The following is a 14,154-nucleotide window of genomic DNA, read 5'->3' on the forward strand; positions in this document are numbered from 1 at the left end:
AATTTGTCAAAAGCTCAAATATATAATAAATTAAACCACTTTTTTCATTAAAAAGTAAAGAATGACAACTTTTACTACCTATGATTTAATTTGGGATGCCTGAAGCTAAGACTCACTCTAACGTACACGTTGTTCAATGAACAGGGTTTGACAAACTAAAACACAATAAATATTATTTGAAAAAAAGATAGCGTCTCTCATTGGACCGGAGGGACAGAGAAGAAAAGGAGGCAGATTCATTTGGAGGGGCTTATCGATCACTTTTAAAAACACTCCCTCTCTCACAGCCCCGCCCAGTCATTGTACTTACGGCACTACTACAGCAATTTCACCATGTTTTAAATGTCTTTTTTTTAAATTAACCCTGAACACACAATACCCCTAACGGTACCTATTCAACATAACTGCTGGATTCATTTGTCCATGACTTTCAGTTTTTTGTTTTTTTGACGGCGTAAAGTGCAACAGTGCTTTGTTCTCTCCTCGGCCCATGGCGGTAAGCATGGCAACCAGGGCTCCACCTCCCTGGCGCTGGGCTGACCCAGGTCAGGTCAAAGGGGTCAGGGTTCAGGGCAATCGCTGGTTGCGCTAGTCTCACTCGTCACACTGGTCACACTAGCGCTAACACTAAGGCTAACATCCTCTTCCTCCTCTTCTTCCTCCTCCTCTCCTACTGCTTCTCCTCCATTTTCTTCTCCCCCTCGTTCTTCTTCTCTCTGGTAAAGGGTGGGCTTCAGGGGTTTGACCAGGCCTTCCTCATAGACCCTCAAGATTGCTTCACACACAAACTTGTACTGGCTCTGAGGACACAGAAGAGAAAGAGAGAGGGGGAAGGAAGAGAATGTCAACAACATTAGGAGCCAATGGCAAGGCATGAGCAAAGGAGCCAGGACAGCCAGTGATTGGGATACAGAGGGAGCCAGGCGTGAATAAACTTCCCTGAGGTGGGTAATGCGGTGGTGGGTGTCGCGAATGTGTCTGCGCGTATGTACATATGTGTTTATGTCTATGTCAGTGTGTGTCTGTGTACTAAGAAAAGGGTGTGTTGTGTGGGTGTGTGTGTGTGTATGCATGTGCACACACATACTTAGTTCAGTGTGCATGACAGGAGAAAGGAAGCCCACTCTCTTCCCCTGGTGCCATTATCTTCCACCTCTTTCTCCTGGACCCTGAGGGTGTCCTAGCCTCATTAGAGCTCAGCATATTCTAATGAAATTACCGCTGCAGCAGCCTCTCTACCCCCGCTACCCTGGTTCTGAGCACGGGGCCAAATTGTACTCATGTGAAGTTCTTCAGAGACTGAGAAGAGAGTGTGCTTCCCAAACAGCACCCTATTCCCTATATAGTGCACTACTTTTGACCAGAGCCCTATTCCCTATATAATGCACTACTTTTGACCAGGGTCAATAGCTTTCTAACTCTAGCATTATGATTGCCTGCTATGAATATGGAACCAAATACTTAACTTTTTACTACTTTAATACCAGTGTGTGAGTGGAGCTGGAGCAGAGCGAGGAGCTTGCCCCATTTGACTGAAAGCTAGGGCGTCGGCCTTCTCGTCCGATCCAGTAACGCTCACTTAACGAGCTTTTGCCCGGCCCAGCATGCATTTGTTGTTTACTTGTGTGCTGCTGGTTTTTGTATATATATTTTTATCTTTATTTAACTAGGCAAATCAGTTAAGAACAAATTCTTATTTTCAATGACGGCCTAGTGGGGCCGAACGACAGATTTTTACCTTGTCAGCTCGGGGATTCGATCTTGCAACCTTTCGGTTACTAGTCCAACGCTCTAACCACTAGGCTACCTGCCACCCCTATAGCCCCTTGCTTTAGACACTGTCATGGAGTATGTTAAATATCTTTTATAAAAGATGACTTACAAAGATGAGGAGGACCAAGAGCAAGAGAGGGAGTGCGGTGATGCGGTGACTAAAGAAACCTTGTGGAAAGACGGGTATCCTGAAAGCATGAGGTGTACATGCCAACAGAAAGGAATGAGGAGGGAAGCTACCTAAGGGTGTCATTGTAGCAGAGTATTTATAAACAAAAAATCCGATCTCTTAAAAGTTTCGTTCATTTTCATTCTATTATTATATACACAATAGGTCATCATTGATTTTGGCTCAATAGGCATATAGACCACTTCCTGTGTTGCCGCACGAGGGAAATGCACGCAAGTTGGTGGCAGAACACAGGGGCCTTCTGTTCTTATAGCAAAAAAAACCAACTCAATTTACATGTTGCTTACGAGTGCATTTCACACTGCTTTTGGATTACAATTGGATGTTATGGCTCGTAAGAATGTCTTAATATAATGTTTATGTCAACATCGCAAATCAACTGCATTATAATTAGATAACACTTGAACTTCAACCAGTAAAACGGCTCTTTGGCTAGATTTTGCTACAGCCTATATCAATGAGCGTTACCATTCTAGCTAACAAATGCTGCATCCAAAATAGTTATTTTGCAGAGATCACAACCAAATATAATCTTGGCGACTGTTCAAGCCAGAAAAAAAACATCATTAGAAGTAAATCAAATCAAATTGTATTTGTCACATACACATGGTAAGCAGATGTTAATGCGAGTGTAGAGATATGCTTGTGCTTCTAGTTCCGACAATGCAGTAATAACCAACGAGTAATCTAACCTAACAATTCCACAACTACTACCTTATACACACAAGTGTAAAGGGATAAAGAATATGTACATAAAGATATTTGAATGAGTGATGGTACAGAACGGCATAGGCAAGATGCAGTAGATGGTATAGAGTACAGTATATACATATGAGATGAGTAATGTAGGGTATGTAAACATTATATTAAGTGGCATTGTTTAAAGTGGCTAGTGATACATTTTTTACATCAATTTCCTTTATTAAAGTGGCTGGAGTTGAGTCAGTATGTTGGCAGCAGCCACTCAATGTTAGTGGTGGCTGTTTAACAGTCTGATGGCCTTGAGATTGAAAAACAGCTTCTGTCTCTCGGTCCCTGCTTTGATACTCCTGTACGGACCTCGCCTTCTGGATGATAGCGGGGTGAACAGGCAGTGGCTCGGGTGGTTGTTGTCCTTGATGATCTTTATGGCCTTCACGTGACATCGGGTGGTGTAGGTGTCCTGGAGGGCAGGTAGTTTGCCCCCGGTGATGCGTGGTGCAGACCTCACTACCCTCTGGAGAGACTTACGGTTGTGGGCGGAGCAGTTGCCGTACCAGGCGGTGATACAGCTCGACAGGATGCTCTCGATTGTGCATCTGTATAAGTTTGTGAGTGCTTTTGGTGACAAGTGGAATTTCTTCACCCTCCTGAGGTTGAAGAGGCCCTGCTGCGCCTTCTTCACAACGCTGTCTGTGTGGGTGGACCAATTCAGTTTGTCCGTGATGTGTATGCCGAGGAACTTAAAACTTACTACCCTCTCCACTACTGTCCCGTCGATGTGGATAGGGGGGTGCTCCCTCTGCTGTTTCCTGAAGTCCACAATCATCTCCTTTGTTTTGTTGACGTTGAGTGCGAGGTTATTTTCCTGACACCACACTCCGAGGGACCTCACCTCCTCCCTGTAGGCCGTTGGTAATCAAGCCTACCACTGTTGTGTCGTCCGCAAACATGATGATTGAGTTGGAGACGTGCATGGCCACGCAGTCGTGGGTGAACAGGGAGTACAGGAGAGGGCTCAGAACGCACCCTTGTGGGGCGTGTGTTGAGGATCAGCGGGGTGGAGATGTTGTTACCTACCCTCACCACCCGGGGGCAGCCCGTCAGGAAGTCCAGTACCCAGTTACACAGCGCAGGGTCGAGACCCAGGGTCTCAAGCTTGATGACGAGTTTGGAGGGTACTATGGTGTTAAATGCTGAGCGGTAGTCGATGAACAGCATTCTCACATAGGTATTCCTCTTGTCCAGATGGGTTAGGGCAGTGTGCAGTGTGGTTGCGATTGCGTCGTCTGTGGACCTATTGGGGCGGTAAAGCAAATTGGAGTGGGTCTAGGGTGTCAGGTAGGGTGGAGGTGATATGGTCCTTGACTAGTCTCTCAAAGCACTTCATGATGACGGAAGTGAGTGCTACGGGGCGGTAGTCGTTTAGCTCAGTTAGCTTTCTTGGGACAGGGAACAATGGTGGCCCTCTTGAAGCATGTGGGAACAGCAGACTGGGATAAGGATTGATTGAATATGTCCGTAAACACACCAGCCAGCTGGTCTACGCATGCTCTGAGGACGCGGCTGGGGATGCTGTCTGGGCCTGCAGCCTTGCGAGGGTTAACACGTTTAAATGGTTTAATCACGTTGGCTGCGGTGAAGGAGAGCCCGCAGGTTTTGGTAGCGGGCTGTGTCAGTGGCACTGTATTGTCCTCAAAGCGAGCAAAGAAGTTGTTTAGTCTGTCTGGGAACAAGACATCCTGGTCCGCGACGGGGCTGGTTTTCTTTTTGTAATCCGTGATTGACTGTAGACCCTGCCACATACCTTGTGTCTGAGCCGTTGAATTGCGACTCTACTTTGTCTCTATACTGACACTTAGCTTGTTTGATTGCCTTGCAATAGCTACACTGTTTGTATTCAGTCATGTTTCCGGTCACCTTGCCCTGGTTAAAAGCCGTGGTCCGCGCTTTCAGTTTTGCGCGAATGCTGCCATCAATCCACGGTTTCTGGTTGGGAATGTATATGAGTATATGAAGAAATAAAAACTTAAAGGCTATGGCTATGTTGAATGGGTGCAGATGGCGATGGCTTTCTGACTGCAGCCAAGAGTCGCGTACATCTGACGTCAGTGTGTCGTGTTCTGGAAAGGGGTCTATTACCACTTTCAAGAACCTTTCTGTTTTGATAGGGTTGTTTGAACTAAAACCCTTTAGGCGTACCGACAGAAAAAATAATAGAAAAAAACGACACATCCAGTCTGGCAAGAGTGGCCCAACGGGTGTTCAGCATCCGCAGTGGCTCTGCAAGCACTGAGAGGGTATTCACTGGTGCTGGCCTGCTCTCCGAGTACCATCGCATGAGACTCTCGCTAAACTCATGTTTCTAAAAATGAATTCAAAGGCACTGTAGATGGAGCCTAATAAGGCATTTTTTATTTAATGTGCATTTCATTCTAAGTAAGTCACAGCCTATATGTGCCATTTATAGACTATAATGATTGAATACAACAAATTATTATTAAATTATTTGTTGATTAAATTCTAAGCGCGTTATGTCCCTACCAGCCTAGTGTGTCGCACTCGCAAATGATTCACAATTTATTTATTTGTAGGCTATAGCCTTGAAATAATATGGCCTAAATAATTCATTTTTGTTCCTTCTTAGGCTCCCTGTTTGGCTCCTATTGAGAGTGTTTATAATGATGTATAATACGACATGTTTGCCTATTTGAAATGATGAACGCTTCTTAGTTACCTTTTCCTGTTGTTTATTTAAATACTTTTCATTCAAATCATATGGTTTGGTTTCAATACTTCAAAAGCAAATGGTAGGTCGTTACAACAGATGGGGTGTTGGTTAAATGGTAGGTCCAGGTTGTTACAACAGATGGGGTGTTGGCTAAATGGTAGGTCCAGGTCATTACAACAGATGGGGTGTTGGTTAAATGGTAGGTCCAGGTCGTTACAAAAATAGATGGGGTGTTGGTTAAATGGTAGGTCCAGGTCGTCACAAAAATAGATGGGGTGTTGGTTAAATGGTAGGTCCAGGTCGTCACAAAAATAGATGGGGTGTTGGTTAAATGGTGATTTTAATGAATGGAGTGATTTTGGAAAGGACGTGGAGCATCGGTGTGCAAGCAGCGCTCCCATGAGCAAGCAGCGCTCCCATGAGCAAGCAGCGCTCCCATGAGCGATGAGAGGGATTTCAAACCGCTCAACTCCACTCACATACCCTGTTAAATACAAATGTAAGCTAATTTGTTCCCATACATTTGGTCCCCTAAAATGGGTGGATGTGCTGTGATTTCTAAACGGTTCACACCGATATGATTGAAAATACCCTCAAATTAAAGAGGACAGTCCTCACTTTAACGGCATTGTATCATTTTAAATCTAAATTGCTGAAGTATAGAGCCAAAACAACAAAGAATGTGTCTCTGTCCCAATACTTTGAGCTCAATGTATATACTGTATTATACTGTAGCCCAGACTCAATACCAGAGAACCCAGCGAATGTACGAAACAAAATCCTTACACCTAGCCTAAAAATGGGAATCTGGAGAGACAATGGCATTCTCATGGCACAAGAGATTATCACTGGTAGACTGTAACAATGGAAAGTCTACCACTGACAATACAACAAGGATGAATAAAACATCTTCCTAGTAGGATGATCCTCTCCTTTCAGGTAGTAACACTGTTCTATTCTACACTGTGCTCCATCTGTTATTACTTAACACACTAACACAGATTGTTTCGGTTGTCTTCAAAGTCTAAAGGGAGCCATCTTAGAGGAGGCGAGAGGCGAGCCTGCCCAGAAAAGGAGGAGGAAGAAGAGAGCGTGAGGAGGAAAAGAGAAGGGGTAAAAGAGAATGAGTAAAGGAAGTGAGAGGAAGATGGAGAGAACGAGAGAGAACGAGAGAGAACGAGAGAGAGAGAGAGAGAACGAGAGAGAACGAGAGAGAGAGAGAACGAGAGAGAGAGAGAGAGAACGAGAGAGAGAGAGAGAGAACGAGAGAGAGAGAGAGAGAACGAGAGAGAGAACGAGAGAGAACGAGAGAGAGAGAACGAGAGAGAGAGAGAGAACGAGAGAGAGAGAGAACGAGAGAGAGAGAGAACGAGAGAGAGAGAGAGAGAGAGAACGAGAGAGAGAGAGAGAGAGAGAGAGAAGGATGATTAATAGAAGGTTAGAAAAGGAGGATGAAGAAAAGAAAGGAGGACTTACAGGTGTCTGAATCATCATGGCTCTCTGGTCCCTCATGGTTCTGACTATGTCTAATGGATAGATGGGCTGACTGCACTCCATCAGGCACAACGCTGTCTCCATGGTGATGAGAACTCCCGTTCGGCCAATCCCTGCGCTGAGTGATGACACACAAGCGGGAGAGAAGGGGAGAGGAGGAGGAGAGGAGGGAAGGGGGGCGGAGGAAGAAGTTTCACAAACTCATGACATCATTTCTCCCTTTTAAAACCCTCGAGTCAATTTCCGCAGCCCCGCTGAAATCCAAAGAGCATTGTAAAAAAATCCACATAAAAATCTCTGTTTAAACCAGATATCTGCATGGGCTGTATCTCAAGCCACCGTATCTGCTGAAATCAGTCTTCTACATCTGCAGTGAACGGAGGCAGAGCTAGTGGTGTTTGTTAGACCATGAGACATCCCGAAAATCAGTCTTCTACATCTGCAGTGAAAGGAGGCAGAGCTAGTGGTGTTTGTTAGACCATGAGACATCCCGAAAATCAGTCTTCTACATCTGCAGTGAAAGGAGGCAGAGCTAGTGGTGTTTGTTAGACCACGAGACATCCCGAAAATCAGTCTTCTACGTCTGCAGTGAAAGGAGGCAGAGCTAGTGGTGTTTGTTAGACCACGAGACATCCCGAAAATCAGTCTTCTACATCTGCAGTGAAAGGAGGCAGAGCTAGTGGTGTTTGTTAGACCACGAGACATCCCGAAAATCAGTCTTCTACATCTGCAGTGAAAGGAGGCAGAGCTAGTGGTGTTTGTTAGACCATGAGACACCCCGAAAATCAATCTTCTACGTCTGTAGTGAAAGGAGGCAGAGCTAGTGGTGTTTGTTAGACCATGAGACATCCCGAAAATCAGTCTTCTACGTCTGCAGTGAAAGGAGGCAGAGCTAGTGGTGTTTGTTAGACCATGAGACATCCCGAAAATCGGCCTTCTCAAGAGAACGTCTGCAGGATGCGAACGGTATGGCCCACAAACTATTATGACCCCTCTACGGAAAGGTGAGTCTCTCTGTTGTTTTTCTCTACTCCGCCCCCACAAGCCTCACAAGACTTGCCTGAAGGTTACCGGGTACCAGTAAAAAAAAATGTATGGAAGTAATTTAGCGCCTAAAAAAAGGGGTTAAATATGTGTCAAAATAAATACAATAGTTTCCTGATCTATCTTGTATCTCTCAGATATAGAACAGACACTTCAGAACAAACTTCCTTTAGATGTTTTGGGGGACTGTCTGTTGTTCCATGTAGTGAATCTGTTATTCAATGCTTTAACATGGGCTAATAGCAGTACGGCCAAATTCAATGTTTTATCTAACAAAAAAACATGAAAATATATTTTTTTTATACCTGAAGGGGTCCTAAAATATCAAATATCTAAATGATCCATGGTATGACCATCTTAAAACACTTCCATATGTTAACTCAGTAGAACCCCCTGCGGCTTAGACTCTAGAGGGTTAAATCAGTGGATAATTATTTTTCTGGCGTATAGCAACACACAAAGATCGGTTTATGGAATTAAGTCCAGATTCGAATCCAGAAATCTCCCAATCCCTGGGCTCTATACATTAAATACATTCCAGTGTGTTGTTGAGACATGTATTGGCCTAGTCAGATAGGCATATAACTTGGCTAAAGTAAGACCTGAGATGTGGACTTTGAGTGTGTAGGTGTTCTATCTGGAGTGTTCTGGGCTGCTGGGCTGTGTACTACAGCAGTGTGTAGGAGTCTAGTAGACAGCAGTGTGTAGGAGTCTAGTAGAACAGTCAGTCAGTTCCACTGGGCTGTGTACTACAGCAGTGTGTAGGAGTCTAGTAGAACAGTCAGTCAGTTCCACTGGGCTGTGTACTACAGCAGTGTGTAGGAGTCTAGTAGACAGCAGTGTGTAGGAGTCTAGTAGACAGCAGTGTGTAGGAGTCTAGTAGACAGCAGTGTGTAGGAGTCTAGTAGAACAGTCAGTCAGTTCCACTGGGCTGTGTACTACAGCAGTGTGTAGGAGTCTAGTAGACAGCAGTGTGTAGGAGTCTAGTAGACAGCAGTGTGTAGGAGTCTAGTAGACAGCAGTGTGTAGGAGTCTAGTAGACAGCAGTGTGTAGGAGTCTAGTAGACAGCAGTGTGTAGGAGTCTAGTAGACAGCAGTGTGTAGGAGTCTAGTAGAACAGTCAGACAGCTCCACTGGGCTGTGGACTACAGCAGTGTGTAGGAGTCTAGTAGACAGTCAGTCAGTTCCACTGGGCTGTGTACTACAGCAGTGTGTAGGAGTCTAGTAGAACAGTCAGACAGCTCCACTGGGCTGTGTACTACAGCAGTGTGTAGGAGTCTAGTAGAACAGTCAGACAGCTCCACTGGGCTGTGTACTACAGCAGTGTGTAGGAGTCTAGTAGAACAGTCAGACAGCTCCACTGGGCTGTGTACTACAGCAGTGTGTAGGAGTCTAGTAGAACATTCAGACAGTTCCACAAACAGGGAGAGGAGTAGCCTCTGTAGTTGAGACACAAGGGCTGAGGTCAGATCGAGGGATCCTGTGATGAGTTGTTTAGTGAAAACATAGACCATTTCTTGCTATACATCTAAGGATGTGTGTCATGCATTATGTTCCCTACCTGCAGTGGACCACCATGGGCTCATCCTTGCCGGCTCGTTTGCTTCGCACCAGGCTGACAAAGTCCAGGAAGTCCATGGAGTCATCTGGGACGCCATGGTCCGGCCAGGCCACGTACTGGATCTGGGTCAACTCCCGGACCTCCTCGCTCTGTCACCATGGCAACAAAACACTACAGTCAGTGCAATGTCGCCATGACAACAACAAAAAGACTGTCTGCTCTGCACCCCCCTTTATTACCATCCCACCACGACACACGCTGAGACACCTCACCGACACACGCTGAGACACCTCGCCGAGACACACGCTGAGACACCTCGCCGAGACACACGCTGAGACACCTCGCCGAGACACACGCTGAGACACCTCGCCGAGACACACGCTGAGACACCTCGCCGAGACACACGCTGAGACACCTCGCCGAGACACACGCTGAGACACTCGCCGAGACACACGCTGAGACACCTCGCCGAGACACACGCTGAGACACCTCGTCGAGACACACGCTGAGACACCTCGCCGAGACACCTCGCCGACACACACCGAGACACCTCGCCGACACACACCGAGACACCTCACCGACACACACCGAGACACCTCACCGACACACACCGAGACACCTCACCGACACACACCGAGACACCTCACCGACACACACCGAGACACCTCACCGACACACACCGAGACACCTCACCGACACACACCGAGACACCTCACCGACACACACCGAGACACCTCACCGACACACACCGAGACACCTCACCGACACACACCGAGACACCTCACCGACACACACCGAGACACCTCACCGACACACACTGAGACACCTCACTGACAATGGTGGAGCACAGCCAGACCAGCACGGTTAATCAAAAACTATTATGGGATGTGTGTTTGCCCTTTCAACATCGTCTATCAGTGTCGCTATGGTAACACACACAGGCTGCATGTTAATACTGGAAGCCTCATGGCTGTAGCTGCTGGTCCCCATGGCAACACGATGATCCACCGTAGGTGCACCGCACGAGGCCGAAAAAGAACAGCCCACACACGTCACCATGCCAACTCTTTTAAACGCTGAAAGCGATAGTCCCAATGCTGTGTTCGTAACGCTTTGAATCAGGTTTTTTTAGCTGTGATCCACCATTTCGCTAAGTTTACTTTGACTTCCAAATAGTTGTGTTTCCCAATGGCCAGTGCTAATGACAACACTGACTTGTGAGCGTCATGTACCTCGAGGTGAGTCAGGGTCATGTCTCGGACCAGGAAGGCAGAATTACCCTCCTCGGTGAGACAGGCCAGCTGGAAGCGGCCGTACGAGGCAGTGCTGTCAGGGTTGGGCCAGTACTGATGACACTTTACCTGTCGGCACAGAGCAACAACATAAGACCTCAGACACAGATTAGTATGGCATCATGATAGAAAAAAACAGGATCAATTAAATGTTTCTTTACTCCAGAAAAACTCCTGTTTATATTGAGTGCATGACTCGGGCCTGGAGTTTTTCCTTCTTAGGTTACATTGTTCAGGAAAAACTCCTGTCTCCTTTCCCTGGAGGCCCAGAGAGGATACAGTACATGTCTAACCCTACTGTACATACCCGTCCCCTCTCCACCTGGGTGGTGAGCATGACCACCATGGAGGAGCTCTGCTCCCAGGTCATCTGCCAGAAGTCTGGGCACGTGTTGGGCAGCGGGCCCTGGCATGCAATGTACCGGTTGATCAGGCTGGATGCTGGGATCTCCATCTAGAGTACAGGGAGGAGAATAAGACCTGTGTGTAAGGGCTGTTAACGATCAACAGTGTGTGGGCATGTGAGCATGGGTCCATTTCCAGTCCTTGGAGTGGAGACTACACCTCCATCTTGGCCGACAGAGGTCTATTTTAGGCCTGCTGAACAAAGAGTCCATGGTAGTGTGGGTGGACTGAGGCGAACAGCATATGTGATGAGGGAGGAGGTTAGAGAAACTCACGTTGATGTAATTTGCATTGATGTAGTCATCTGTGCTTTTCAGAATGACCCGTGTGGCGTCATCTAAAAAGGAAAGAGAAGAGACAGTGGAGAGAGAGAAGAGAGAGACAGGGGAGAGAGAGAAGAGAGAGACAGGGGAGAGAGAGAAGAGAGAGACAGGGGAGAGAGAGAAGAGAGAGACAGGGGAGAGAGAGAAGAGAGAGACAGTGGAGAGAGAGAAGAGAGAGACAGTGGAGAGAGAGAAGAGAGAGACAGTGGAGAGAGAGAAGAGAGAGACAGTGGAGAGAGAGAAGAGAGAGACAGTGGAGAGAGAAGAGAGAGACAGTGGAGAGAGAGAGAAGAGAGAGACAGTGGAGAGAGAGAAGAGAGAGACAGTGGAGAGAGAGAAGAGAGAGACAGTGGAGAGAGAGAAGAGAGAGACAGTGGGAGAGAGAAGAGAGAGACAGTGGAGAGAGAGAAGAGAGAGACAGTGGAGAGAGAGAAGAGAGAGACAGGGGAGAGAGAGAAGAGAGAGACAGGGGAGAGAGAGAAGAGAGAGACAGGGAGAGAGAGAGACAGGGGAGAGAGAGAAGAGAGAGACAGGGGAGAGAGAGAAGAGAGAGACAGGGGAGAGAGAGAAGAGAGACAGTGGAGAGAGAGAAGAGAGAGACAGTGGAGAGAGAGAAGAGAGAGACAGTGGGGAGAGAAGAGAGAGACAGTGGGAGAGAGAAGAGAGAGACAGTGGAGAGAGAGAAGAGAGAGACAGTGGGGGAGAAGAGAGAGACAGGGGAGAGAGAGAGAGAGAGAGACAGGGGAGAGAGAGAGGGGGGAGAGAGAGACAGGGGAGAGAGAGACAGGGGAGAGAGAGAGACAGGGAGAGAGAGAGACAGGGGAGAGAGAGACAGGGGGAGAGAGAGAGACAGGGGAGAGAGAGAGACAGGGGAGGGAGAGACAGGGGAGAGAGAGAGACAGGGGGGGAGAGAGACAGGGGAGGGAGAGAGAGACAGGGGGGAGAGAGAGAAGAGCGAGACGGGGGAGAGAGAGAAGAGCGAGACAGGGGAGAGAGAGAAGAGAGAGACAGGGGAGAGAGAGAAGAGAGACAGGGGAGAGAGAGAAGAGAGAGAAAGGAGGAGAGGAGTGTGAAATGGTGGGTTAACACAGTCTGTTAACACAGACTAAGAAAAGTGAAGACAACTGTGTGTAGGAGACTGTAGTGTGATGTGATACTCACAGGGTGAGATGTCTCTGTAGCGGTTTTTGGAAATGTTTTGAGGTAATTTGGCACACAACATTGTCATTCCAGGACTTTTCCGGTAGAGTTGCTGTGAGAAAATAATAAAAGCGTTAGGAGAAAAAAAAACCTTGACTGGTAATCTCAAATCTGACTTTAACTCTACAGAAGCACCTCGTTCTTTAACCCCCTCAATACATTTAGAAATGTGGAGCAAGGAACCATGATATTTCAGCAAAGCATCAAACATGAAATGTACAGACGGAGAAAGCTGCAATGTCTGAACATTCAGAATCAGAACGCCTGCTATGTCTGAACATTCAGAATCAGAACGCCTGCTATGTCTGAACATTCAGAATCAGAACACCTGCTATGTCTGAACGTTCACAATCAGAATCAGAACGTTTTAAGTAAACTATTTGCGGCCTCCCAAGTGGCGCAGCGTTTTAAGGCATCACTAAGGACCCGAGTTTGATCCCAGGCTGTGTCACAACCAGCTGTGATCGGGAGTCCCATTGGCCCAGTGTCGTCCGGGTTAGGGGAGGGTTTGGCCGGAGGGGGGCTTTACTTGGCTCATCGCACTCTAGCAACTCCTTGTGGCGGGCCGGGCGCCTGCAGGCTGACCTCGGTTGTCAGTTAAACTGTGTTTCCTCCGACACATTGGTGCGGAGGTTAAGCGGGCGGGTGTTAAGAAGCGCTTTGGCGGGTCTTGTTTCGGTGGATGCATAACTCGACCTTCGCCTCCCGTGTCCGCTGGGGAGTTGTAGTGAACAGACAAGATGGAAATTGGGGGTAAAAATATAAATTAAATAAATAAAGTTACTTGGCGATTATTCCTCACACAGTAACAGGTGTTATAGTAGTTGTCTTATGTGCCATAACCTAGAAGTTATGGGGGTCACCCTGCACTTGGAGGGCACAGTAAATCACAGCAATAAAGCTGATACTGTAGAACTTATGTAACACCAGTCCTGGGCAACATTTCCCTCCAGAAAGTGGTAACCTCCTTTGTGAGCTCAATGAGGGGAAAACAATAGTGCACAAACTAGGGGGAGCTATTGCTCTCGCCACATTTCCAGTCACCTCAGAAAAGACAACAAAAAAAATGAACAAGACCCACATGACTCGAGGTACAACAAAAGAAATCACAAGAACATTGAGTGGAATAGACGTGATAGTCTTGCTCATGAAAGCTTTAAATTTATAGAGGAGGTGAGGACCGACTCACATCAAACTGGGCTAGTACTTCCCCGCTGACCAGACCCTGCTTCAGGGTGTTCATGGAGTCCCTCCAGGCGTCCTGGTCCAGCTGACTGGGGTCCTGGGGACACTTCTCTGGGATGTACTGGAAGTCTGGCTCAGTCTCTTGCTTCTCCTCCACCATGTCATAGATGGCTGGAGAGACATGGAAGGAAGTAACACAGTTAGTTAGAATAGTGTAGCACAACAGCATCTCTTATTATTACTTTAACAAGTATTAG

The 14,154-nt window shown here is 47.0% G+C and overlaps 1 protein-coding gene across 3 annotated transcripts in view; it reads right to left on the reverse strand.

The window, feature by feature from the left end:
* Positions 1-428: 428 nt before the first annotated feature.
* The window catches only part of LOC112224873 (tyrosine-protein phosphatase non-receptor type 4-like), a 102,189-nt gene continuing 88,463 nt past the window's right edge, over positions 429-14,154 (reverse strand). For all 3 annotated transcript variants that reach the window (XM_042306640.1, XM_042306641.1, XM_042306642.1), the window contains 8 exons: positions 13,902-14,068; positions 12,674-12,764; positions 11,465-11,526; positions 11,092-11,238; positions 10,725-10,853; positions 9,493-9,641; positions 6,870-7,005; positions 429-800 (listed from right to left, as the gene is read on the reverse strand). In XM_042306640.1, coding sequence (XP_042162574.1) covers positions 561-800; positions 6,870-7,005; positions 9,493-9,641; positions 10,725-10,853; positions 11,092-11,238; positions 11,465-11,526; positions 12,674-12,764; positions 13,902-14,068 — 1,121 coding nt within the window. In that variant the 3' untranslated portion in view covers positions 429-560. The remainder of the gene's footprint in view (positions 801-6,869; positions 7,006-9,492; positions 9,642-10,724; positions 10,854-11,091; positions 11,239-11,464; positions 11,527-12,673; positions 12,765-13,901; positions 14,069-14,154) is intronic.

This window comes from Oncorhynchus tshawytscha, linkage group LG26, assembly GCF_018296145.1.
Source record: "Oncorhynchus tshawytscha isolate Ot180627B linkage group LG26, Otsh_v2.0, whole genome shotgun sequence".
NCBI classification, from domain to species: domain Eukaryota; kingdom Metazoa; phylum Chordata; class Actinopteri; order Salmoniformes; family Salmonidae; genus Oncorhynchus; species Oncorhynchus tshawytscha.